This window comes from Chiloscyllium plagiosum, unplaced genomic scaffold (assembly GCF_037043375.1).
Source record: "Chiloscyllium plagiosum isolate Xiang-an unplaced genomic scaffold, Cpla_swu_hap1 HiC_scaffold_21, whole genome shotgun sequence".
NCBI lineage: Eukaryota > Metazoa > Chordata > Chondrichthyes > Orectolobiformes > Hemiscylliidae > Chiloscyllium > Chiloscyllium plagiosum.
The window spans coordinates 37,306,394-37,332,630 of record NW_028270159.1 but is presented as its reverse complement, the minus strand read 5'-3'; the positions used below and the strand labels follow the sequence as shown (position 1 = coordinate 37,332,630).

Here is a 26,237-nt window from a genome sequence, read left to right as displayed (position 1 = left end):
CATTTTGTTCAAGAATGTACTGGGTATGAGACAGCAACTTGAAACTGGAACATCTGGAGATCAAAAGTTATTCAGCTACGAACATAAAGCTGAAATACTGTCCAACAACAGCAATGCTTAATTATGTCAGAACTGTTACCTGAACAGCCAGGTCAGATTACTGGTTTCGATATCATTGCCACTTTTTTAGAATGGTCTCACCAATTTTCCCACTTCCCTTGCTCACAACTCTGGAAAGTAATTACTCTTGCTGGGGAATGTCTACATGGTTTATTACTGATATCTCATTCAAGTGAACCTTGAAAGTAGCAGGAAGCTATTTAGATGTGGAGACACTGCAGGTATTGATTACAGCCTGACCCAATATCCTTGTAGTTTGTTGGATAATAAGCAGCACTGCAGTTAATTTGTAAACAATTACAGTGCTACAGATATCATCTAGATAAGCTGAAACATGTGTATAATGGCCAACTGATCACAGAGTCCCCACAATGTGGAAACAGGCCATTCAGCCTATCAAGTCCGCATCATCCGTCCGAAGAGCATCCCACCCAGATCCTACCCCTGACCTATCTCTGTAACCCTGCATTTTCCATGACCAACTCACCTAGCCTGCACATCCCTGGACATATCGAAAATTTGTCATGGCCAATTCACATAACCTGCACATGGACTGTGGGAGAAAACCAGAGCACCCGGAGGAAACCCATGCAGACATAGGAAGAACATGCAAACTCCACACAGACAGTCTCCTGAGGTTGAAATCAAACCTGACGTTGTGAGACAGCAATGCTAACCTCTGAGCTATCCCTGTTACTGAGGTCTTTTTGGTCTGTGTAGTTCAAATACTCGCTGAATGAAAACCATTAATTTTATTGGAATACCTTAGAGATAGAAGCAGCAATCACTTTACTTTTCTGTATCTGTCATCTGACAGCTTGCCCAAGAAACCAGGTGTGAGACTAAATTGACTGCGTTAGCAAGCTGTTTTGCATTCAAGGACATCTATGTCCAGATTATTTTCACCTTGCATCCCACTTTTCATGGCACTCCTTACTTTTGTACTTGAGTGCATGTGACAAACCTAGCTTTAATTCTAAGAATCCATTATAGCCTCCCTACTGCTAACATTCCAAAGAAATTTCACACAGCAACCATCTAGTCTGGTCACTTAACTGTATACATTGGTCAGGACTGTGTTTGAATCTGAATCTGAACTATCTTTTGGAAGAGCCGTGAATTCTTACTGTATTTCTTCCCAATTTCATTATTACCTCTCATGCTGTGCATCAATCCTCCTGCACCTTATCCAAATGACAACTCCACAGATGTGAGGATATTGGCAGTGACAATGGCCAAACCGTTTTACCCTACAGTATCTTGTCCTCACACAAAATCCCACATTAAAGAAAAGCTTGCATTTATCTATTGCCTTCCATGACCTTCAGAAGTGACTAGGCACTTTGCACACAATGAACAGCTTTTTGAAGTGTAACTGTGTGAGAAATGTGACAGCAAATTTGCGCATTGTAAGTTTCTACAAACAGCAATAAGGATGATGAGCAGATAATGTAGTTTTATGGTTTTGATTGAAGAATAAATATTCGCCATGTCACTGTGGAAATCTCCACTGTTGTCTTCAAAATACTGTCATGCTCTCTTTCCACAGAATCATTGCAGTGAATTATTATAGTGCACAAGGAGACCATTCAACCTATTGTGCCTGCACTAGCTCATTAAATTAGTGTTTTTGACACTTTTATGTTCACTTGAGAGAGCAGATAGGGCCTCATCCAAAAGGTGGCACATCTGACATTGTAGATCTGCCTCAGTATTGACCTTCCAACAATGCAGTGCATCCTCAATACTGACCCTCTGACAGTGCGGCCCACCTTCAATACTGCACTGGAGAGTCAGCCTTGATTTTTGTAATGAAGTCCCACTTGAAAGCCCCTTGGTTTGGAGAGACATGAGCTCCCTGCTAAGCCACAGCTGATATGTGAATTTCCAGCAAGGATCAGAGATCCGTGGTTATCCCTGATTCCCCACCCTTTCCAGAACAGCTGAAGCTTCCTCACTCCATGGTGTTAAAAATAATTGTAGCTGTTACTGTCACACTGCCTAAACTAAAGACATATAAAAAGTCAGCAATCAGTAATAGATTGAACATGAGTAATGCAGCAGTGACTTTCTTTTTCTTAGAATCAAACACCATATACTGCAATGATTATCTATCGAGGCATATACTGAGCAATTTCATTCCATCATTTGCTAATAGAGGTGGTTGTGTCAGATGTGAGTAGTGTGTCTTCTCCATCAAGATTGATGAATGACGATACACTAACTGATTGAGTCAGTTCTGTTGACATCAGAAGTTGAAAGAGCTTCACTGGAGTGGTTTGTTGGCACACCGACTGTGCAGTGAGATCATTTTCACACAGTGTGCCTTATTGTATTAGATCCACAGTATATCTGTCCTTTTTCTTGACAATGTCTTACTGAATAAGTTTTACAGATAACATGTTACAGTACATATTTGACAAAGCTTGTATGTAAACACAGAAAAGGGCTTTGCATCATTAAATGGTTTTATTGTCGTAGAATCTCTGCTGTGTGGAAACAAGCCATTTGGCCAAACAAGTCCACACTGACCCTCCAAAGAATAACCCACCTCGACCCATTCGCCTACATTTACTCTTGACTAATGCACCTAACCTACGAAACTCTGAATCCTATGGGCAATTTAGCATGGCCGATTCACCTAACCTGCACATCATTGGATTGTAGGAGGAAACCGGAGCACTCAGAAGAAATCTACACAGGCGCAGGGAGAATGTGTCAACTCCACATAACTCCTGAGGCGGGAATCAAACCCAGGACCCTGGCACTGTGCGGCAGCAGTGCTAATCACTGAGTCACTGTGCCACCCAGAGGCCAAAGAGATCTGTGCCACCCAGAGGCCAAAGAGATCTGTTGAAGGGGCAGAAGATATCCCTGTGCAGAGATAGCTGAGTGGAGGGGAGGAAGGAAATGAGATACCATTGTGGGCTATAACTTCAGTTGGCCCTTATAATCATGCTCCATGGTTCTGTCATCTCAAAAGTAGCTATGAATTCGTCCTATAAAAATTACAATGGGAAATAATTATCACTATTCCAATAACTATATTAAATAGCTCTTTGCTGCAATAGTAATCTTTGTAAATTCAAAGATAATTATGGTTGTTCTTAATAATTAATTGAAACTGCTTCGTCAAGATGAAATCATTGTCTATAGATGTACAAGACCAGAGTGGGGGATGAAATTCAATTTATGATGGTCTATTAGCTCAGCTGATTTCATGTTCCAATCTGGTATGCTTGATATGCGTCAAACTCTGTGTTGGGTTTGGCATATTTTAGATATCCAAGGCATCCACCTGAAAGAGTCATTGGCTTCCTTAAGAATGTTTTGGACATTCAAGGTGTTGATGTATGATGAGCATATTGCATCCTGTTTTACCAACTCTTAAGTGGCCTGCTCATCAAAGTTTCATGAGACTGTCATACACTGCTGAAGAGAAGCCTGTGGGATTCTCAGTTGCAACTATATTGGTGTACAGAAGAAGTGGGGTCATTCCTTACAAGCCTATAATGATATGTTAGTCCACTTCACCAACTTCATGGTTCCCCTCCCAAAATTTGTTGAATTTCCTCTGCCCATACTTCAATTACAGATAATTGGGTTCAAGTGAGCACTGACCCATTTCTCCTTTTCTCTGACCAGAATATATTGCGATCACTATGCTGACTCATACATAGTTTGAATGTCAGCCAACTTTCTTACTCGTACCTTTAGTGTTTTCCACTTGATCAGGGAGTATATCCATATGTCATGCAAGAAAGTCCTTAGTTTGTTTCCCAATCCATGTGAATGCGGTGACCTCGCTTAGAGATGCTTGCTGCTTCAGTGTCCCTCAGTTATGGAAGATAGGTTGCCCAGGGTCCTTGGCCTCCTCCATCGCCAGACCATGGCAACACGACGCCTGGAGGAAGAGCGCCTCATCTTCCGCCTAGGAACCCTCCAACCACAAGGGATGAATGCAGATTTCTCCAGCTTCCTCATTTCCCCTCCCCCCACCTTATCTCAGTCCCAACCCTTGGACTCAGTAACACCTGCTTAACCTGCAATCTTCTTCCCGATCTCTCCGCCCCCACCCCTTCTCCGGCCTATCACCCTCACCTTAACTTCCTTCCACCTATCGCATTCCCAACGCCCCTCCCTCAAGTCCCTCCTCCCTACCTTTTATCTTAGCCTGCTTGGCACACTTTCCTTATTCCTGAAGAAGGGCTTATGCCCAAAACGTGATTCTCCTGCTCCTTGGATGCTGCCTGACCTGCTGCGCTTTTCCAGCAACACATTTTTCTGCCCAGGGTCCTTGCTCATGCAAGCGGAAAGGTGTTGTGACTGTTGGGATGAGAAACTCAACTGAAATATTTATATTTGATTGTGAAATAACTGCTCAAAAATGAGCATCAAAGCAAACACTTACCCTTGGTGCAAATCCCACCTGTACCTTTGGAGCCTGATGCTAGAGAGGAATTTGTTGCCTTCAGAAGAGCTTAGACAGGAAATTGGCAGAAAGAATAAAGAGAAAACCTCATCTAAGCATCTTAAGGCTTAGTCTCTTTTAGCATCAATAGCAGATTAAGATGTAGGAATGGTGCCAAAGACTGAATGTAATACTGTTGCTAAACTATACAGAACCATGAACAAGTACTGTGAAAGCTTCTCCCATAAATCATATGAAGCTTAACTTAACTTACAACCAGAAAACATCTCAACTATGCAGAAAAGCTTTTATGCAGCTATTTCAAATTCCTGAAGCAGATAGATTGAGAAATATCTTCCTTCTGTCACCTCTTGCCTCCATCCCCAATCCTTTATCAGAAACTTCCTTGCCTTTCTATGTTTTATGATCATAGCTCCTCTGAACTTTCCTTCTGACTTCCACATTGTTTGTTATCCATGACCTTTCTATTTCAAAAATCCCTACTGTGTTGAAATCATGAGATATTGCAATATGACCATTTTTTTGCAAGGTCTTAAAACTGTGGAGTCTCTTATCTTTCCTTGTCTGCCATGTACAAATTACTGACTTTTAAAGCAATCTCGATCTGATCTAATTGTGCCTGGTTGGTGTATTTTATGTCACAATCTAACATTTTACAGCTTTATGTTGCAATTCACAACAGATTTGGATCTTCACCAAATTTTCAATTTAAAAAGATGTTGCATCTCACATTATTCAAACTTAAATGAGAACAAAACAAACAAGATTCTTATTTTCTAATCAGTGGTGTATGCGAAGTTGTGGTGTTGGAAGGAAGCCTTGAGACTTTAACATAATTTGCCTGTGGCAGTGAACATGTCCTGATGAAGACTCCTGACCCAAAACATTGATTTTCCTACCCCTGTGATGCTGTCTGACCTGCTGTGTTTCTCCAGTTCCATGTTAAATCAACATTTCTGTGATGTCTGCCACTAATTCATTTTTATTATTTCAAATCTTAAAGTTTACTTCTCCTAACCAATGGCGTGTTTAATAGCAATTGCCGGCCACCAGACAGTAACTTCACAACAGGTAATTATTTCTGATTAGTGGTTGCAGTTTCAAATGCAGTTTCTGCAACAGAAGAGTTGCATATTTATTAAAGCTTCAGCAACTTCCACAAATTGACAATGGAGGCCAGAAATTTAAATTGGTTCAAAAGGCAGTTGGAAATCCAGAGGAAAAATAAACTCTACATTAACTATGAAACATCAGTGAAGATATAACTCAAAAGCAGAAATGTAATGGAACATGAAGGCAATTGTCCAAAATGGGATGGTTAAACAAGTAAAATTGAAATCTTCAAAATTTATAATTAAGTTTTTATTTTAGTATCACACAATTAATATTGTTATTAAAAGAAAATAAATCTTGTATATAAACCTTTCAGAACTTTGGTATGTCCCAAGTTTTCTTAAAGCCAATGAAATTTCTTTGAAGTACAGTAAAAGTGGTGCTATAAGAGCGAGGGTGATCTGTAAAGCAAGAGGACCATGTTCATACCACAAGCAGTTTTCATTTCATGCCAGATAGCAGGATTAGGGAAGGTGATCTGAGTAGAGACAAAAAACAGGAAGATATATTCACAATGATCATGATAACATCAGATGCAAAGGATCTATCTTAGGTGACTTCTGTACAGCTCAGGAGATGCAGGTGTGTCAAGTCCCTACTGGTTCTGCTCTGAACTCTTCAATTGTTCACAATCTTGTGGTCCAAGAGGGAAGAATGTCAGTCATTGAATTGCACTGTGTTTGGGTATGGATCCACACTTGCTGAATAAGTGCATGTCTGTGGAGGTTGCCCTTTGAAGATTCATTCACTGACATTCATGATCCTGGTGATGCTATTGAAATTCTTGCTTCTACATTCCTGGGTTTTAACCTCCCAAGGCTAGAGGCATGGCATTCATCCACAAACTCCATCAACAAACACATCGACCTGGACCCAATATACCAACCACTACAGCGGACAGCTGAAACTGACAACCGGATGCGGCAGGGATAGACCACAATAAACACCGGAGGAAACATCAAAGAAGCACTTCGCAGTAGGCTCCCAAGCACTGATGATGTCGCCTAGCCAGGGGACGAAACGTTTGCAACAAAAACTTCCAGCTCGGCGAACAGAACCACAACAACGAGCACCCGAGCTACAAATCTTCGCACAAACTTTGAGCTATTTGCCCACATTTCCTCCTGAGGAATGTTCCTTGGTTTCCATAGAAACATGGCTTCTCTTTTGTTAAACTCCATCACTAAAGCATCTAGTGCTGCTTCTCTGGAATTCTTTTGATACTGGTACTCCATATTTTTATCTGCCTGCTGCACTAAAGACATTCAACAGTTTCCTTACAATAAATGCAATTCCTTTTAAGACAGACAGACTACGTTTAGGGTTACAGAATGCCTGATTGCTGTCCATGCATATTATGAGGCTCTGTGTTGAGCATCCCGCCAGTCTGAATTGTGAGTCATGCATGACTGAATCCAAGAAATCATGAAATGAGGAGGGTGGACCCAAAGTGTATCAAAGCAACTCAATATGGACTGATGATAAACCACAATCCTTAAATCTAAAAGCAGGAACCATCAGATTTTCAGTCATATGTGTTCACATTTCTGGAATGGAACTTGAACACAACCTTCTCATAAAGTAACGTGAGTGCTGGCACGGAACCGTGGAATCATTATTCTAAAGGTTCCATAATGCCCAATAAGAACAGCACTGATCAGTTTTAGAGTTGTACAGGTACACAGCAGAGAAACAGACCCACTGGTCCAACTCATGCATGCCAGCCAGTTGTCCCAAACTAAAATAGTCCCATTTGCTTGGTTTTGGTCCATATCCCGCTAAGCCTTTCCTAGTCATGTACCTGACCAAATGTCGTTTAGATCTTGTAAATGTACCTGTATCTACCATTTCCTCTGGCTGTTCATTCCATATACACACCATACTCTGTGAAAAGGTTGCCCCTCAGGTCCCTTTCAAATCTTTCCCCTCTCACCTTTATCCAATGCCCTCTAGGTTTGAACTCCCCTACCCAAGGGAAAAGACCTTTGCTATTCAACTTATCAATGTCCTTCATAATTTTATAAACCTCCATAAGGTTACCACTCAACCTCTTATGCTCCTGGGAAAAATGTCTTAGCCTCTCCAGCTTCTCTTTATAGCTCAAACCTTCCAGTCCTGGAATCATCCTGGTAAATCCTTTCTGCACCCTTTCCAATTTAATAATATTCTTCCTATAGAAGGGTGGCCAGAGCTGTACACAGTACTCCAAAAGAGGCCTTACCAATGTCCTCTACAGCTGCAACATGATGTCCCAACTCCTATACTCAAGGGTCTGACACTGAAGGCAAGCGTTCCAAATGCCTTCCTCACCACCCTGTGTACCTGTGACTCTACTTTCAAGGAACTATGTACCTGCACCCCTAAGTCTCTCTTTGCAGCAACGGTCCCCAGGTGCCTGTCATTACCTGTGTAAGTCCTGCCCTGGTTTCTCTTGCCAAAGTGCATACCTCTATCTAAATGAAACTCCATCTGCTACTCCTCAGCCCAGTAAGCAGCTGAGTTTTGATTGGTACTTGTTTTGTACTGGTTCAACAGCAGCAGTAATGTTAAGGAGAAGATGTATGAAGGACTGTTCCTTTAATGAAAATCATGTAAAAATATAATCATGACATGATATCATTGCTGAAGTAATGACACCTGAAATAAAACAGTGTATAGAAGTGCAGATGGTTTTTATAGGCTTGGAAAATCTGTCAGGGGAAAGACGATGTCATTTGGGTCTTACAGAATCTCTTGGGGGAGACCAGTGAAGCCCGCAGAATTAAACAAACTTCAGGGTAACAGTGGGTTACTGCAAAACACCTGCTACCTTAAACTCCCTCGTGGAATAATTGAAAGATGGTAATCATTGCTTTAAATATCGAATTACATCCTTTACTTTTATAGTTTCTGCTTTATCTTTAGACTGTGAAGATGAGAAAATAGGAAAAGGGCCAATTTCATAGAATCTCTACAATGTGGAAGAAGACCATTTGACTCATTGAATCCATACCGACCCTCCGAAGAGCATCCTACCCAAACCCATCCCGCTGCCCTGACTCTATCTCTGTAACCCTGCATTCCCCATGGCTAATCCACCTTGCCTGACCATCCCTGCACGCTATGGGCAATTTCCCATGAGAAATCCACCTAACCTGCACATCATCGGACTGTGGGAGGAAACCGGAGTACCCAGTGGAAACTCGGCACAGGGAGAAACAGGCAAACTCCGCACAGGCAGTCGCCTGAGGCTGAATTTATTTTTTGCTAGATTGGCTTTAAGTGAATAAAATCTTTGGAACTGAATAATTTGCTGACTGTTGTCAAGCTTCCCACCTTGATAGTAACTTCACCGCATCCTTAAAATAATGTCTTCCATTGATGAGAGCTAATTTCGGGGTCATGCTATATCTGAGCTCCTTATTTCTATTTATCGATTCACCAAGATCCAAGACTAACACTTCTCGCCTTACCTTTTGAAAACATTTCTTACCATGATATATTTTCTTAGCCTCAGGCATGCCGTAGACAATGATTCAACATTGCCCATTATTAAGCATCAGAAAACATCCTTCTGAATGTATTCATCATTTCAGGGAGAAGAAAAAAGTGACTCAATATTGTGGAAGCTCGATACAAGGTTTAAACAGAAGGTGAAAGGAAAACAGAAACAGAAGGGGACCTTGCTGTATGTACAAAATAAGCACAGTCCACAAACTGACCATGTAGGATGTGCAGAATTTGAGCAGCTGTTGATGCTGCTGTATATTGTTATACCTGATTCCATGAATGAGGTGCAAAACAAACTTGGGATGAGACAGACATGGGAAAAGACTGAAAGGATATCCTATCCAGACTCTTCAGGGGAGCAGGATTGATAAATGGAGATGTAAAAGGAGAGCTAGAAAGTATATCCTGTGTTGATAAAAGATTTTTCTTCACAAGGAATTTGACAGTTGTCTGTGTTTAAGCTATCTGTTCACAACCTTGGTGTCACAGTAAATCTGAGATGGTCTTCTGACCATGTATTTTACCGTCACAGGGATAAATTATTTACTGTTTCCACATTGACTATCCCTTGTCTTAACTTAACTGCAGTTGAAATTTTTATTCATGCCTTTGTTATCTCAAGACCTAATTATTCCAAAGCATTTCTACCATTTGTAAACTTGAGGTCATCTGAAGCTCTTCTGTTTGTGCCTTTAACCAGATTAATTCCTGTGCATTTGTCACTTGTGTGTTTGTTGATCTACTTTGGCTCTCAGTCAGATCATATGTTGATTTTAAAAGTTCTCTTCTTCCTCAAATCCCTCCATGGTCTCAGTCCTGCCTATCTCTATAATCTCCTCCAGCATTACAACAGTCAGGTGCTCCTCTTCTGCCACTTCAGCATCCTTCATGTCAATCATTACATCATTGATAGCTGCAATCTGAACAAGCCAAGGCTTTAATCTCTGGAGCACTCACCCACCACATCTCCACTCCTCCATCTCTCCACCTCTAATTCCTTCTTCAAACTTTTTTGTAAAACCTAGCACTTTGACTAAGCTTTTGTCTCTTGGAGTCATGGCTTATTTTATAAGGCTTCTGTGAAGTGCCTTGGGGCATTATATTACATTAACGTCACAATTTACTTGCTGTTTTTTTTCCAACCAGGTGAAATGCTTAAGAATAGAATATTGAGGTTTTCCAGCATCATGGAATCAGGTATAACAATACACAGCAGCATCAACAGCTGTTCAAGTTCTGCACATCCCAAGTGGTCAGTTTGTGGACTGTAAGGTAAAAACAATGATTGCAGATGCTGGAAACCAGATTCTGGATCAATGGTGCTGGAAGAGCACAGCAGTTCAGGCAGCGTCCGAGCAGCTTCAGCAAAATCGATGTTTCGGGCAAAAGCCCTTCGTCAGGAATAAAGGCAGAGAGCCTGAAGCGTGGCGAGATAAGCTAGGGGAGAGTGGGGGTGGGGAGAGAGTAGCATAGAGTACAATAGGTGAGTGGGGGAGGGGATGAAGGTGATAGGTCAGGGAGGAGAGGGTGGAGTGGATAGGTGGAAAAGGAGCTAGGCAGGTCGGACAAGTCCGGACAAGTCAAGGGGACTGGAAGTTTGAAACTAGGATGAGGTGGGGGAAGGGGAAATGAGGAAGCTGTTGAAGTCCACATTGATGCCCTGGGGTTGAAGTGTTCCGAGGCGGAAGATTAGGCGTTCTTCCTCCAGGCGTCTGGAGGTGAGGGAGCGGCGGTGAAGGAGGCCCAGGACCTCCATGTCCTCGGCAGAGTGGAGGGGGAGTTGAAATGTTGGGCCACAGGGCGGTGTGGTTGATTGGTGCAGGTGTCTCGGAGGTGTTCCCTAAAGCGGTCTGCTAGGAGGCGCCCAGTCTCCCCAATGTAGAGGAGACCGCATCGGGAGCAATGGATACAATAGATGATATTAGTGGATGTGCAGGTAAAAGTTTGATGGATATGGAAGGCTCCTTTAGGGCCTTGGATAGAGGTGAGGGAGGAGGTGTGGGCACAGGTTTTACAGTTCCTGCGGTGGCAGGGGAAAGTGCCAGGATGGGAGGGTGGGTCGTATGGGGGCGTGGACCTGACCAGGTAGTCACGGAGGGAACGGTCTTTGTGGAAGGCAGAAAGGGGTGGGGAGGGAAATATATCCCTGGTGGTGGGGTCTTTTTGGAGGTGGCGGAAATGTCGGTGGATGATTTGGTTTATGCGGAGGTTTGTAGGGTGGAAGGTGAGCACCAGGGGCGTTCTGTCCTTGTTACGGTTGGAGGGGTGGGGTCTGAGGGCGGAGGTGCGGGATGTGGACGAGATGCGTTGGAGGGCATTTTTAACCACGTGGGAAGGGAAATTGCAGTCTCTAAAGAAGGAGGCCATCTGGTGTGTTCTGTGGTGGAACTGGTCCTCCTGGGAGCAGATACGGCGGAGGCGGAGGAATTGGGAATACGGGATGGCATTTTTGCAAGAGATAGGGTGGGAAGAGGTGGAATCCAGGTAGCTGTGGGAGTCGGTGGGTTTGTAAAAAATGTCAGTGTCAAGTCGGTCGTCACTAATGGAGATGGAGAGGTCCAGGAAGGGGAGGGAGGTGTCAGAGATGGTCCAGGTAAATTTAAGGTCAGGGTGGAATGTGTTGGTGAAGTTGATGAATTGCTCAACCTCCTCGCGGGAGCATGAGGTGGCGCCAATGCAGTCATCAATGTAGCGGAGGAAGAGGTGGGGAGTGGTGCCGGTGTAATTACGGAAAATCAACTGTTCTACGTAGCCAACAAAGAGACAGGCATAGCTGGGGCCCATTCGTGTGCCCATGGCTATTTTGTACACACAGCAACGTATCTATCTGTTTCTGTTTGTTTCCCCTTTCACCTTCTGTTTAAACCTTGTGTACTTGGTGGGAGTGGCAAAACAAAGATGCAGAAGTTTAAAACATACATTTAAAGGTTAGTTGACTTCCTGCATCTTTAAATTGTGCAAATTCCCTTTTTTTCACCCAGTTAACAAACTGCTATTAACTCACTTAACATTTTCAGGGTTGGACTCAGAAAACGTGAAATGTTTTTCTATGAGGTGCACTACCTCAAGGGGAGGCTTTAAGGAGATGCAATGGCCAAGTGGTATGATCACTGGATTGTTAATCCAGAGACCCAGATAATGTTCTGGGGACCTGGGTTCAAATCCTGCCATGGCAGATAGTAGAGTTTGAATAAATATCTAGAATTAAGAGCCTACTGATGATTATGAACCCATTGTCAATTGTTGGGAAAACCTATCTGGTTCACTGATGTGTTTTAGGAAAGGAAACTGCCATCCTCACCTGATCTGGCCTACATGTGACTCCAGACCACCAGCAGTGTGGTTGACTCTTAACTGTCCCCTGGGCAATGAATGCTGGCTTGGCCAGTGCCGCCTTTATACTGTGAATTAGTTTTTTTAAAAAGCAGTAATATCTACTCAGAGTGTTCGCTGATCATGGCCTAGAATGATTACAGTGTGTTACAAGAAAAACTAAAAAAGCAATGGCAATTACTGTACTTAAAAGGAGGTCAGGAGTTTTCAAATGGCTGTAATGTACATGTTATTCTCAGTATTGTGGAGAGTAAAAGTAAGACAGACAAAGCATTTCTTTTTCTCCCTATGGTTTGATAGGTAACACTAAATTAAAAGACTGATTCTCACATGATCTTGTTTTCACTTCTCCCCTCATTGACATACCTCAGCTCCAAAGTCTCTTTTAGTTGCTAAGGAGAAACCTTCCGCATGGCACATTTCCCTCATATGCCACTTGTGCACAGGTCTGTCCTCTGTTGGATTTGTAAAAACAACTAATTTAACAAATGCTCCCCCACCCTCACCAGTTCCAGGAATGGTACACTAAATGTAGATTAAACCTAGAAGCTCATTGAGAATAGGTTAAATTCATCATAACTCAGTGATGGCAGTTTGAGCAAGCAGACAGCCTCGCAGTTTGAAACTGCAGCCATCTGGCTAGAGCAACTATGCTTCAGTATTGCTCTGCTAACTCCAATTCTTCATTATAATGTTAGCCTGCATAATAACAATGACTTCACTTCAACAAGCAATCCGTCAGTAGAAAGGCATCTTAGAGTTTTTGTTTGGAATTTACAAGCTCCCAAGTGTTGTTTCTTTCTGTTTGTTGCTGGTCTTAGCCCTACCCTTACTTGCTATATGAGGCCAATAGATATGATCATTCACTGGTTTCATTGAGATTGTCAGCATGAAAGCCTCGATATTTCCTATGTTAAAATACTTTCTTGAGTTTAGTGGCATTAATTTTGCTAAAGTAATCTGAGCAATTTATGCTTGAGTGAATGAAAATGCATTACTAGACGTCTATTTGCATGGTAACTACCTCCTGCCATATCTGTTCCCCGCACATATTTCTTTCTTCAGTTGCTCCCAAAGTGGACCAATGATAGTAAAATGTAAGTGAAATCTTAGGTTGTTGTTTTCCATGTTCATGTTAAAGGGACAAGGCTGTATAGTTTTGTTCAGCTGCTACAATCATATTGATATGAGTTCACAAGATCGAGAATAAGCGAGACAATATGAAGTGGGAAAAAGCAGTACATTCTCTCTGCAATCTTTTGAACATCGAATCTTCAATCTCTGTCAGGGTTAGGTGCGCAAAGTTCCATGGATGACAAGAATTGGGATACCGCTCAAATGTAACACCTCCATGTACCACAGGGGGCCATGTGATCAGACTAAGTAAAACAATGCAAAATTCAAGATGACAGATTCATGGATAGCGACTGAGCAGATAATATGGAGTCAGTGTATAGCACAGGCCAGTACATCCCTCCACTCTGGTTTCTACCATCTTGTCACAGTTAACTGGCTCATGGAGCTTGTTCTATTTCAGTTCTGACCTTTTTTAAAAGCCTGGTTTTGTATCAATTAATAATTAGAAATGACTGACCCCATTCGAAGAACAATATCCGCTATGCAAACCATGCTGTGGCTCCTACTTATTTCAAATGAAGAAGTTTACTACAGCTAAGGTGAACGTGAATGGTAATTGAGATGTTACATCAAGGCCAGACCTTAGTCTTCGCTGTCCTTTGTTGGATGAGAACTCGCCATAGACATTATAATAGGATATTCCCACTGACAGTGATATATCAAGAGAGGTTGGAGCTCTCTACATCACATTTGGGACTGATTTGAATAGGGCTGTGCATCCCCTTAATAATCACACTGAAGAGCTCTTAATGAGCAGAGCAGGGTCTGAACCACAAAGTGAAAATTAGAATTCAAGATCAAATCTGGCACAGCAAACAAAATAGAGAGGGACAGATGGAATGAGCAGATAAAACGTTTATTTCATTTTAAACACAGAGTTGATTTTCATCTGAGTGCGGTGGCATGTGTTGGTATGGCAATAGCCACGATTAGACTTAGAAATATGATTTTTCACTGCACTCTTGCCATTGTCTCCTGGCTTTACCATGGGTCGGGACTTCATGCCCAATATATACAACAGCTCCCATTGATACTGAGTTCCCTGTTTTAAATTGTGGCATGAAAATCAGATTTCCTCCCATTTTTGTCCCATGGTGCAGGGTTTTGGAAGTTGATTAAGAGCACCTCAGGTTTAAAACTCTAGGAAGAATGTGAAAAATCTGCTGAGGAGTCTGGAACATTCTGAAAGGTAAGTGTAAAGTGTTTTAACAACTTCAAATGACACTATTTGGCAGCGTAGATGTGTTTTTTTAATGTAATGATCCATTACAGACCTCTATCTTTTAAAGGTAAGTTAAATGATCGAGCATAATGCTTTTAAATTGAAGTGAGCCCCTTCTGTTTTTCCCTTCCTCAAGGGTAGTCTATTTATTAGCGAGCAATAACCATTCACAATGCTTGGCTGAGTTTCAAATGAAAATAAATTTTAGCACAGTAGGTGTTCCATTCATCTGAGAATGAATGACAGGTTCAAGACCTGGAATACCAGACTCCCTTCATATGTTTTCTGGTTTTGTGACAGAGGCTTATCAGATTACAAGTATTTTGAGGCAGAGTATGTTTGTCTCAGTATCGGTGATATAGATGATTCCTAGAAGATGGTGAGAGTTTTCTTACCCCCAGATGGAATGGAGTCTGAGGATGGCACATTACATAATGTGTGAATAGCTTTGGGATGGACCTGGGGGGTGGGGATGGGGGCACATGGACAGCATGGGTGATACGAGTGTGTCATGGGTAATACATGGGGACATAATGATGGCATGGGATCGTCTGGGCAATCTGAGGCTGCTTGGAAGATACATTAGGGCACCGAGGGGCAATGGGCTGCCATAGAAAGTGGGTAGGCAGTGAGAGTGATGAGTGAAGTTTCGGTGCCTTTAAACACTCTTGGAAGTTGAGGTACAATGTTAGAGAGCTGAGTTGGGCCTTCTAACCAACCCAACTCTGCACCCACACTCCTCAGGCATTCCATTGCAATTTGCAACTATGCTGTGAACCTGAACCTTGTGTGCAAAGAGAAAAATGGTATGGGAATCACACATGGGTTAGATGTGTGAGAGTTTCTGAGCTGTTAAAGTGCATTGATTGGCTTTACCTGAACCAAGAGGAAGATCCATCTCAAAATCTGTGATAACAATGAAATACTAAAAGAATGAGACACAACATTTGCAGATATTAATTTCCAGCACCAGTGCAGCTTTCTTTGACAATAAGTAAGATTTAGCACAAGGTTAATAGGGTCCTTGGAATGGAACTAACATGTGTAAGCTTTTGATCGTGAGTTTGGTTCATATCCACAATGTCAGGATGGGATTTTAATGTCACACGATGCATTTAAATAAGGAGCCAGTTGTCAAGGCACCAGTTTGATGTGGCTTCCAGAGAATTAGGTCAGCTCAGATAGCAACTGCTAATTTATTTGTTTTTAATGTGCATTTGCTGGAAGTTACTCTCTAATTTGCACACAAATACCGATGAATGCTGTTCACTTCACTCTTGTTGTACCCAGCAAAATCTGGCCCATGTTTCTCTGATTTTGACTCATTTTGAGGATTTGTTAACTTAAAATAAACTCCCATCTTGGTACAAACCAGTGATAAAGTAGTCAAACAATCTAAAAACTGAACAGGGTTATCGTGAGGACATTGTAGGATGCTACAACAAATCATGCCCATTTCTGAATCTTGCATAATCATTAATCAGTTCTAAAATTGAGAACCAAGAAACTCAGAAATTGCCGACCAGCAGTCTCTAAGCACAATTATATTGCAACTGATTGATAGCAATGGAACTGTCTGAAATTTTTCTTCTAAGTATCTGAAGGCCTTGTGCCAAATCCTGAGAGTTTAAATTTAGGAATGGAATAATGTACTGAAGAGATTGAATTTCTCCTGAAATCAGCCAAAATTTGACTTTTGTTTGCCAATGTAAATCAGTTGCATTATCTGTTGTAATTCAGATGCATAGCAAGCTCATTACAATCTTTCTTCACCCCATGGGGCAGCACATTCCTTTATCTACTGGGTGTGACATTCCACCAATACCGCCTGCCATCTGTTTCACGAGGTAATTTGCCATTCATTTTGAAAGAATAACATTTGCATATGTGAAACTATAGATATAAAAACAGAGCACAACCTATTAATGAATTTGAATATTAATCCAGCGTTATATTGCTGGATCTCAGAATTGAAAGCTTGCTATTTTCAAGAGTAACCTTGGTTTGACTAACTGTATTTTATCCGTGTTAGCTACAGCAGTGAGTGAGTGTATTTAAATTTGGCAAGTAATGTATAAAGAACATGTTGACATTTTTTTAAAGCACAGTTGCTGTACTAAAGTCATTAGCCTTTGTATCCATGTAATGGAATCTCTCTGTGATGAGAAAGTACTGAGTAACAAAATAGTAGCAGAAATAGACCATTTGTCCAATTGTGCCTGCTCCGCTATCCAATAAGATTATGGCTGGTCTGTCTGTGTTCTGAATTCCACATTCCAACTTTTTGTTGTTTTCTCGTGGGACATGGGCATCGCTGGCTGGCTAGCATTGATCACCTGTACCTACTTGCCCTTGAGAAGAGGGTGAGCTGCCTTCTTGAAGGTGGTAGACGCATAATATCTTTCACCCTTGATAACCTTGATTTGTTTTTATTCATTCAGGGGATGAGGGTGATGCTGGCTAGGCCAGCATTTATTGCCCCATCCCTTATTGCCCAGTTAAGAGTCAACCACATTGCTGTGGGTCTGGAGTCATACCAGACCAGGTAAGATGGCAGTTTCCTTCCCTAAAGGACAGTAGTGAACCAGATTGTTTTTTCCTGACAATCAGCAATGGATTCATGATCATCATTAGACTCTTAATTTTTTTAAAAATTGAATTCAAATTCCACCATTTGCCATGGCAGGATTTGAATGCAGAACATTATCTGTGTCTCGAGATAAACAGTCTAGCAAGAACACCACTAGACCATTGCCTCCCCGACATATAGAAATCTATCCACCACTGCCTTAAAAGTATTCAATAATCCTACCTCCACCACCTTCTGAGGCAGAGTATTCAAAGGTTATCTAATAACAATAGTAAAACATTCTCTGAATCTCTGTTCTCAAAGGGTGACCTTAATTTTAAAACAGTGTCCCTTACTTCTGCACTGTCTCATAAGAGGAAATATCCATCCACACCCACTTTCTCAAGACTGTTCAGGATCCTGTATACTTCAGTTAAATCACCTCTCAGTCTTCTAAACACTGTTGAAAACACGCCAAGCCTCTCCAACCTATCCTCATACATCAGCCTGTTCATTGCTGATATGGATTGAATAAACTCTTTCTGAACCACCTTCAATGCACTTACGTCCTTCCTTAAATAAGGAGACCAATACTGCACACAGTATTCAAGATATGGTCTCACCAACACCCTGGATAACTGAAGCGTGACATCCTTTTTTTGACTAATTCCTCTTGGAATAAAGGATAATGTCCCAGTAGCCTTCATGATTTTGGAATATACCTGCACACTAAGTGTACACCAGAGCACCTAAATGCATCTGCATCTCAAAATTCTGCAATTGTTCTCTGTTTAAGTAATACACTGTTTTAGTTTTATTCTTCCTGACAAAGTGAACAGTTTCGTAAGTTTCCACATTATATTCCACCTGTTGATTTGGTCTTTCACCCAATCTATCTATACACATCTCCAACTTCCATCTGCCCTCTTCACAACTTATTTTCTATCCTGTGTTGCCTGCGAATTTAGAAAACATGCCTTCATCAAAACTGTTGACATAACTGGAAAAGGTTGAGGCTTCAGGATAGGCTCTTTTGGGACACTACTTGTCATATCCTATTAATCAGTAATAGATCCATTTATGCAGAACCTATGGTTTCTGCGAGACAGTCAATCTTGTATCTATGCTCATATGTTAGCCCCCACACCTTAAGCTTTTATTTACTGTAATAACCTTTGATGTGGAAACTTATCAAATCCCTTCTGGAAATCCAAATTTAGTACTTTAATCCTCAGGTCATGGTACTCCTTCAAAGAATTCCAATAAATTAGTTAAACATTATTTATTTTTGACAAAACCATGCTGACTTATCCAGATTATGTAGATTTTTTCTAAATGTGCAGTTATAATCATTGCAAAGATTGATTCTAATACATTTCCCATGCCAAACACCAAGTTAACTGGCCTATAGCTTCCTGTTTCCTGTGTCCTTCCCTTGTCAAACCAGGTGAAATATCTAGTTTAATTGAACCTTTCCTGAACTGAGGGAATTTTGGAAAAATAACAACTATGCATCAATTAGTTCATTAGCAACTTCATTTTAAACCTGGAGGATGAAATACACCTGGACCCGGAGACCCCCAGCTCTCTCAGTTTTGCCTCCCTTGAGATTGTGATTCATTCAATTCCTTTGTCCCATCCTTCTCATGATTTAGAGCTATTTATGTATTTCTTTTGTATCATTTATTATGAAGACAGAAGCAAAATGTTTCCTCATTTCATCTGCCATTTTCTTCTTATCTACCATTAACTCCAAATTCTCATTCTGTAGACAACCAACACACACTTACTGACTCTCATTAAATAACTCTTGATATCCATTTTTACATTCCTAGCTGGCTTCTTCCCATACTCTAATTTCTTTCTTCTGTTAAAGCTATTAGTCAATCTCAATTATTCTTTATATTCTAATTATCTGACCTGCCATTGATTTTTCAGAGTGAACACTTTGTCCTTAAGTTTGCTTTTTTCTGAGTGAACCAAAGTTGTGGGTCCTCCTTTTAAAATCTTTTCTTGATTGTAGGAATATACTTATTCTGATTAGCCTGAAGTGCCACCTTAAATGTCTGCAGCCTTGACACATCACTTGAATTGCCATCCTTAATGAATTTTAACAGCATTATATTATTCAGTTGCTTATATTGCCATTTGTGTATTTTATTAATTCTACTATCAGTGTAAATGCTATTAAAATTTAAGATAAAAAGTAATTTAATCATTGAGTAGGGACTCACCATAATTGGCCCCTTTCTACATGGCAGAGTAAGAACCAAAAGAAATTACAACAACATGCATTTGTGTAGTACCCTCCTGTAACAAGTGAACATGGGTTGATTAATGTGCTATGTTTTGAGAAGGGCCTACATTTTAGGAGAAACCTATTGAATAGGTTTCAGCAAGTCATTCTACAACTGAGCGACTAAGCAGCTGAAGACACTGTATTCCTAGATATATGTACAGCACCGATGCATGAATGTGGGCATGGACAGATTCTAAATTCTTTTGGCATGTCCATTATGTTGAAATTAAAATTCATTGTTAAATCTCTAGTTCTTAATTTTGGTTTATGAAATAGGTCAAAGCACGACATATGCAAGGCAGACATTATCATTGGCCTGTTACTTATACTCATCACAGCTACAAAGTATTTTCCTAAACAAATAGAGCCAGTTTGTAGGTGTTTATTATATCCAAGAATTCCTATGAAAATATCATAGTCATGACAAAATTTGGCTTAAGATCATCCTGTGAAGCATTTCTGCATGTACTATATCTTTGACACTTGATTTAATTTGTCATTTTGCTATCTCTCGCACGACCAATGATCAGACTTACCACGGCTCATAAAAAATGATATTTTTTGCAGGGTATGCAAATTTGAGCAAACTCTGCATGGAGTTATTGCAGAAAGATTTTCAAATTTCTGTGACTTACAGATTCTGATCAAATTTAAACATGGATGTATATGTTTAACCACGTTCAGAGGTGTGCACACTCTCTCCCATTACATTTCTGTTCATTGCATCTATTGTTTTCCCCAAATATCAATATGGACAATTACATGTAATAATTTATCCATTTCAGACTACAAATGTATCAATTGGGCTCTTGTCGTGCAATATTAGTGTTCCTGTCCCTGGCCCAGGACGCCTGGGTTCAAATCTCATCTGCTCCATGTAATATCTCTGAACAGGCTGATTAGAGAAAATGAATAGGTGCAAATTCATCAAGTAGTTTTCTTTAAAAACAGCATAAATAATGATTACGAATCATTGCATTCAATAAAGATGAAAAGCTTATTAATACACAGTTTGCAATATAACAATGTACATGTGTACTGTACCCTACTAAATACCATCACACATACACAGCAGTTAAAGAAAAATATTTTTCAAAACCTTCCCTGCAAAGATTAGCTTAAACTATAATGAAATAATTGAGAGTTCTTGAAGGAAAAAAGATAGGATATGAAATGTTCAGTCTGGCTTCTTGGTACACAGGTGTCCCTCCACAAAACATTATCAATGAATGTAAATGATTGTCCATGGAATTTCTTCAGATGCAGTTCATTTGGAAAATGTCAAAAAGAGTTTTCTAGAAGCTTCTCAAGAGAAGGGAATGGCTCCGATTTTTAAAAAATTCTCAGAATGGACTCTAAGATAGGGTTTCTCTTTGCAAATAGGTAAGAAAGGAGAGTGTGGGTGGCTTTCCTCAAAACCCCAACTGAATTCCAAAACACTCTTAAATAACCATAACTCCTGACAACCATAAACTCAGATGTGTGACTTCCAGTAATACAAGCTGTTGACTGAGTGCATATAACTCTAGTGAAACAAGTTCAAACAGTGAGGTTGAGTCATATGACTTATAGTCAGTGTCTTTAAACCAAATGTGTTCCAGAGTATCTTTGCAGTGATTTAAATAAAAACAATTCCAGCGATCTACTCTGTGTAAATATTTACAATTCTTTAAACAGATGTCCTCAAAAATATTAATAATAGAAGAGCCTTAAAAATAATGCTTATGCATTCCCCTTAAAAATAATGCTTATGCATTCCTTCTCATATTAAGGGATCTTGTTGTTTTGATTTGATTTTATTGTCACGTCTACTCAAGTACAAAGGTATAGCAGTACAGTGAAAAGTGTATAAAGTCACCACACAAGGCACCATCTTAGGGACAAATGCCTAGGTACAGAATCTTAAAACAAGGTAGAGCGAAAGAACAAAATTAACAGTTAAACATTGCAGTAATTATAATATAGTGTAAAACATTTTAAAAAAGATTAAAAGTTCTTAGTTTTAAGTAGAAAATAAAGCTAAAAATTCAAACATTGCAGGCACCATTGGCAAGGACAGCGTTTATTATTATTGATATCGAGTTATCAAACCAGCATAGTTGCTGTTGAGAAGATAGTGGTGACCCTTCCTTTTTTGAATCCCTGAGGTCCATATAATGAAATGCTGTTAGTTACGGAGTTTTAGGATTTCCTTCAGCTGATAAAATATCTCCGTTCCTGAACTTGCAGAAACTGTTAGTTTCTTGACCAGTGGAGGAATGGATTCCTTTGATCAAAGTGCTCCTCTGCAGAAATGTCAGAACATCAGAGAGACATACTTCAAGGCAGATTTCCGACCAAATCCACCAGGAAAAGGGCCATTTTAGACAGACCGTTCGCATCTCAAGGTGCCAGTGAACTAAGTCCAAATATTTTTGAGCCTCAAGGGTAATCAACGTTAGTGGTGGATTTACACCGTTGAGGAGGGACGCTCAAGTTGCACATTTTCCTGTCTTGGCAGACCCCTCTCATTTTTAAAGGGCTCTGAAGCTTGTGATGTTTGGCTAGTGGAGGTGGCAGTAGGATAGGGTTATGCACTCTGACCTCAGAAGCATATCCTAGGGACTGTGTGAGTTTGTTCGAAGCTCTTCCTTGTTTTTTGTGACTATGTCCCAGTTGTAATAAAAGCAGACTACCCCAAGGGCCAAGCATTATACACTCCCATACCTTCCACCCCACTCACAACTACTTTGTATGGCCTGTCATACTCTCCATTTCATCAACTCAGAGATGACGAAGAATCATCTAGGCTCGAAATGTTAGCTTGCTCTCTTTCCATGCATGCTGCCTGACTTGCTGTGATTTCCAGCATTTTTTTTGTTTTCAGTACAGATTCCAGCATCTGCAGTAATTTAGTTCCTTTTTATTGAAGTATTCAGCTGACTTGCATCATTCACCCTTCAGTTTCTTTTTCATCATAAACTGTATTTCCCTGTCTTCTGAAGAGTCCTGAATATAGCTCCCTTACATTGTGCCCTTGTTAAACTGACCCTAACCTTTACCTAAAAAGGCTCATCCTTAAAGATTGCCTCTTGTTCCAGGACAGTATTTCCCGTAAATCTTTGATTCTGATCTACCCCAGTTAGATCCACTCTCCACGCATTGAAAGTAACCCACTTCCAGTCAAGAAGTTCCACTTTAGATTGTTCTTTTCTCCATCTCTAATCTCAGCCTTATTAGATAGTTCTCACTTTTTCACAAGTTTTGCTTTTCTGATACTCTGTTCACTTGACCCAACTCATTTCCCAGACCAGAACGAGCAATATATCTTTCCTATTTAGATTCTGGGTCTGTAATCAATGGAGTTGAGAAGGATGAGGGAGAATCTCACTGAAGCTTCCAGAATACTGAGAGACCTGGATAGGATGGACATGGAGAACATGTTTCCATGCATAGGAGAGACTAGGATGCAAGGGCACAACCACAGGGTGAGGAGACGACCCTTTAGAACTGAGATGAGAAGGAATTCTTCAGCCAAGGAGTGATGAATCTGTGGAACTCATTGCCATTGTGGAGGCCAAGTAACTAACTGCCTTTAATACAGAGATAGACAGATTCTTGGTTAGGAAGGGGATTGAGGATTATAGGGAGAAGGCAGGAGAATGGGGTTGAGAAACATATCAGAGCTTAAAAATGTGTTGCTGGAAAAGCGCAGCAGGTTAGGCAGCATCAAAGGAGCAGGAGAATCGACGTTTCGGGCATAAGCCCTTCTTCTTCCAGCAACACATTTTTAAGCTCTGATCTCCAGCATCTGCAGTCCTCACTTGCTCCTAGTTGAGAAACATATCAGCCATGATAGAATGGCAGCGTATACTGGATGGGCTGAATTGCCAAATTTTACTCCGTTATCTTACAGCTTTATGGACTGAAAGTATGTTGGCCAAGAAAGTTCTACTCTAAACTCTTCAAAAAATCTTCCACTTGCTCTTTGAACAATTAATGACCGGCAATATCCCCACTCCATTAGTTCTTAATCTGTCTCGTACTATTTGGAGGTCTATGAGATAACCTCCAGTTGTGTGATAATCCTCCTTTAAGCCTTTTATTCTAAACAAATAGATTCTGTCCTTGCCCCTCAAGGACATTGTCCCTTTCCAACTCCACAATATTTTTCCTAATCTGTATGGCTACCCGATCTCCCTTTTATTTTTCTTTATCTTTTCTAAATGTTTGCATTTCTGAATACTATGCACCCAGTTATCGCCATTTTAAGCCACATTTCTGCTATTGAGTCTTTGGGGTTAATTCACTGACATTATTCAAAACACTTTGTGAGATTAAATACATTTGATCTAAATCTTGTATTCCCTGTGTCTATTGTTTGTTTGCTGCTGTTTAATACAGTACTGACTCCTTCTCCAGTACTATCAAATACTGTCTCCTCTCTGCACCTAATTCCTACTTTCTACTCAATTTGCTGAAGGACACACCCCTATCAATTTAGTGTAAACCTTCTCCAGTTCCCTGAAACAAACTGGCACCAGAAATCCCTAGCTCAATCAACATTTACCAGACATCAGTGAAATGGCACATTGCAAACAGAAAACAAGCAGAGAATGGCAGTAGGCCCACTGTTAAAGCTTCCTTCCAAAAGGAGCAAGTTTGTTATTTTTTTCATTTTTTTTTGCAACTGATATTCCATGTTGCCTCCATCCTCTGTCCCAACTTTGTTCGTTTATTACTTTCAGGCCTCAGCTTCAAACATGCTTTTGCCTATTGGCATTGCATTTGAGGACAGCATTCCTCTCTGTGTTTGCCGTGTGTTGAGAAGGATCAGAGATTTCACATTTGGCTGTAGATGTAAAATCCCTACCGAATTACAGCCGACTTCAAAACTGGCAACCAAAGGACATACTTTTACACTGAATTGCATATCATAGTAAATATTTCAGCCTTTTACATTCAAAACATTTAACATTAATCACATGTGAATGTATAAGAAATGTCATTTTACGTAGATATACATTAAAAATTTACAAATTATGTCTATAATACCAACTGTGAGGCACAGGAATCATACAGCCCAGTTCTTTAAGGTCAGTGTTTTTCATTCTAAACTGTTGCAGTTGTGACCGAGTGTGAGACCCCAGTAAATTCTTAAATTACAACTTCAAATGTAGATCAGCCTTTCTCTTAATTGCAAACAGGTCTGTGCTGTTTCATTGAATAATATAACTGTACAAAGCAATTTGAAAAGAGCAAAATAAAGTTTAAATTGAGGCATAATTTGAACATTGGATTTCAAATGCTCACATGTTTTTGTTTAGCTAAGACACAAAGTAAGTCTCTATGGAGGTAAACATTAAAAAAAAATTAAACATGATTTCTGGCAGAGGCTCTGCATGAGATTTGGTAATCAACACAGAGTTTCTTCTGAGCTGTGTAAATGTCATTCACTGTATGTTGTGTTTGTAATTCTAGAGTTAGTGTCCGGAAAACCTGTAAAGGTCCTCAAAGGGTTCACACATAATTTGTAACCACAGCGAAAAGAGTAATGAAGCAGGGCTGCAATGAGAGCTTTAAGGGATGTTTTGAGTAAAAAAAAGCACTACATTTTCATTTTGATAACAAAATGTTTTCTTGATTGAAAATGATACTCCTGTTATTGAAAAACACTTGAAAGATTGACTCTTATTTTGATTCAGAAAGGGTTCGTTTGTGTGTCTTGAACGCATGTGACTTTTCAAATCTTTTTACCTCCCACAGTGCACACTGGGGCATTAAGATGGTTGCCAGAAACGGAAGGGAATTTTTTTTCATCTGTAGTCTAAACACAGTACCTATTGTTGTTGAAAGCCTTCCCAAGGCCTTCATAATTTGCAGAAGACAATGTACATGTTATTACAGGTGACAGGTATACACTATTAATATTGTCAAATAACAAAGCTTTCATGGACAGAGCTCATCTCATTACCCGACAGTGCAGTTTTATTTTCGGGGAAAAGTAATGTAGGAGACAGAGAAAAAAATTCATTTCCTCAGTATATTCTCTGACAGACTTAATTTTGGGAAAATACAGATAATTCCTCCTCAGGAAATAACAGAATGGTAAAAGAATATGTGAAAAATCAGTTTGATATGTAATTGTAACACTGTGATTTTAAAACGTGTGTTTCTTGTGATTATTGGATCTGCTTCTGTGTTAACTGGCTGTGAATGAGCTGTGTATATTTTAATGGCATTGACCCTATCAAAGGGGAATCCAGTTCTCAAAGCTGCAATTTCACAGCTTTTGCTCTTATATTTTCCATTTTCATTTGCCACTGTTTAAATACTGTTGTCAAAACAATAGAGCTGATATTGTTAAAATGAAAATATTTGAGGAATTTCAACTCTAGAGTTGATGAGCTGGAGTCCGAGTTGGAGTGCAACACTTGAGGGAAGGGAAGAGTTGCCTGGGCATTGATTCATGAGACAGCCATACCCCTTTTTGTCAAGTTTTGTCACAAGCAGCTCCGTGAAGCAGGAGTCTGTACTCTACAGT

The 26,237-nt window shown here is 40.3% G+C and overlaps 1 protein-coding gene across 5 annotated transcripts in view; it reads left to right on the top strand.

Annotated features, from left to right (window-relative positions):
• Nucleotides 1-26,237, top strand: part of astn2 (astrotactin 2) — a 1,590,397-nt gene that overhangs the window by 1,184,714 nt on the left and 379,446 nt on the right. The window contains exon 20 of one of the 5 annotated variants that reach the window (XM_087998523.1): nucleotides 8,570-8,797. The exons of the other annotated variants lie outside the window; for them this stretch is intronic. Coding sequence (XP_087854649.1) covers nucleotides 8,570-8,610 — 41 coding nt within the window. The 3' untranslated portion in view covers nucleotides 8,611-8,797. Of the gene's footprint in view, nucleotides 1-8,569; nucleotides 8,798-26,237 lie in introns of those variants that run through there. 5 annotated transcript variants of the gene reach the window in all.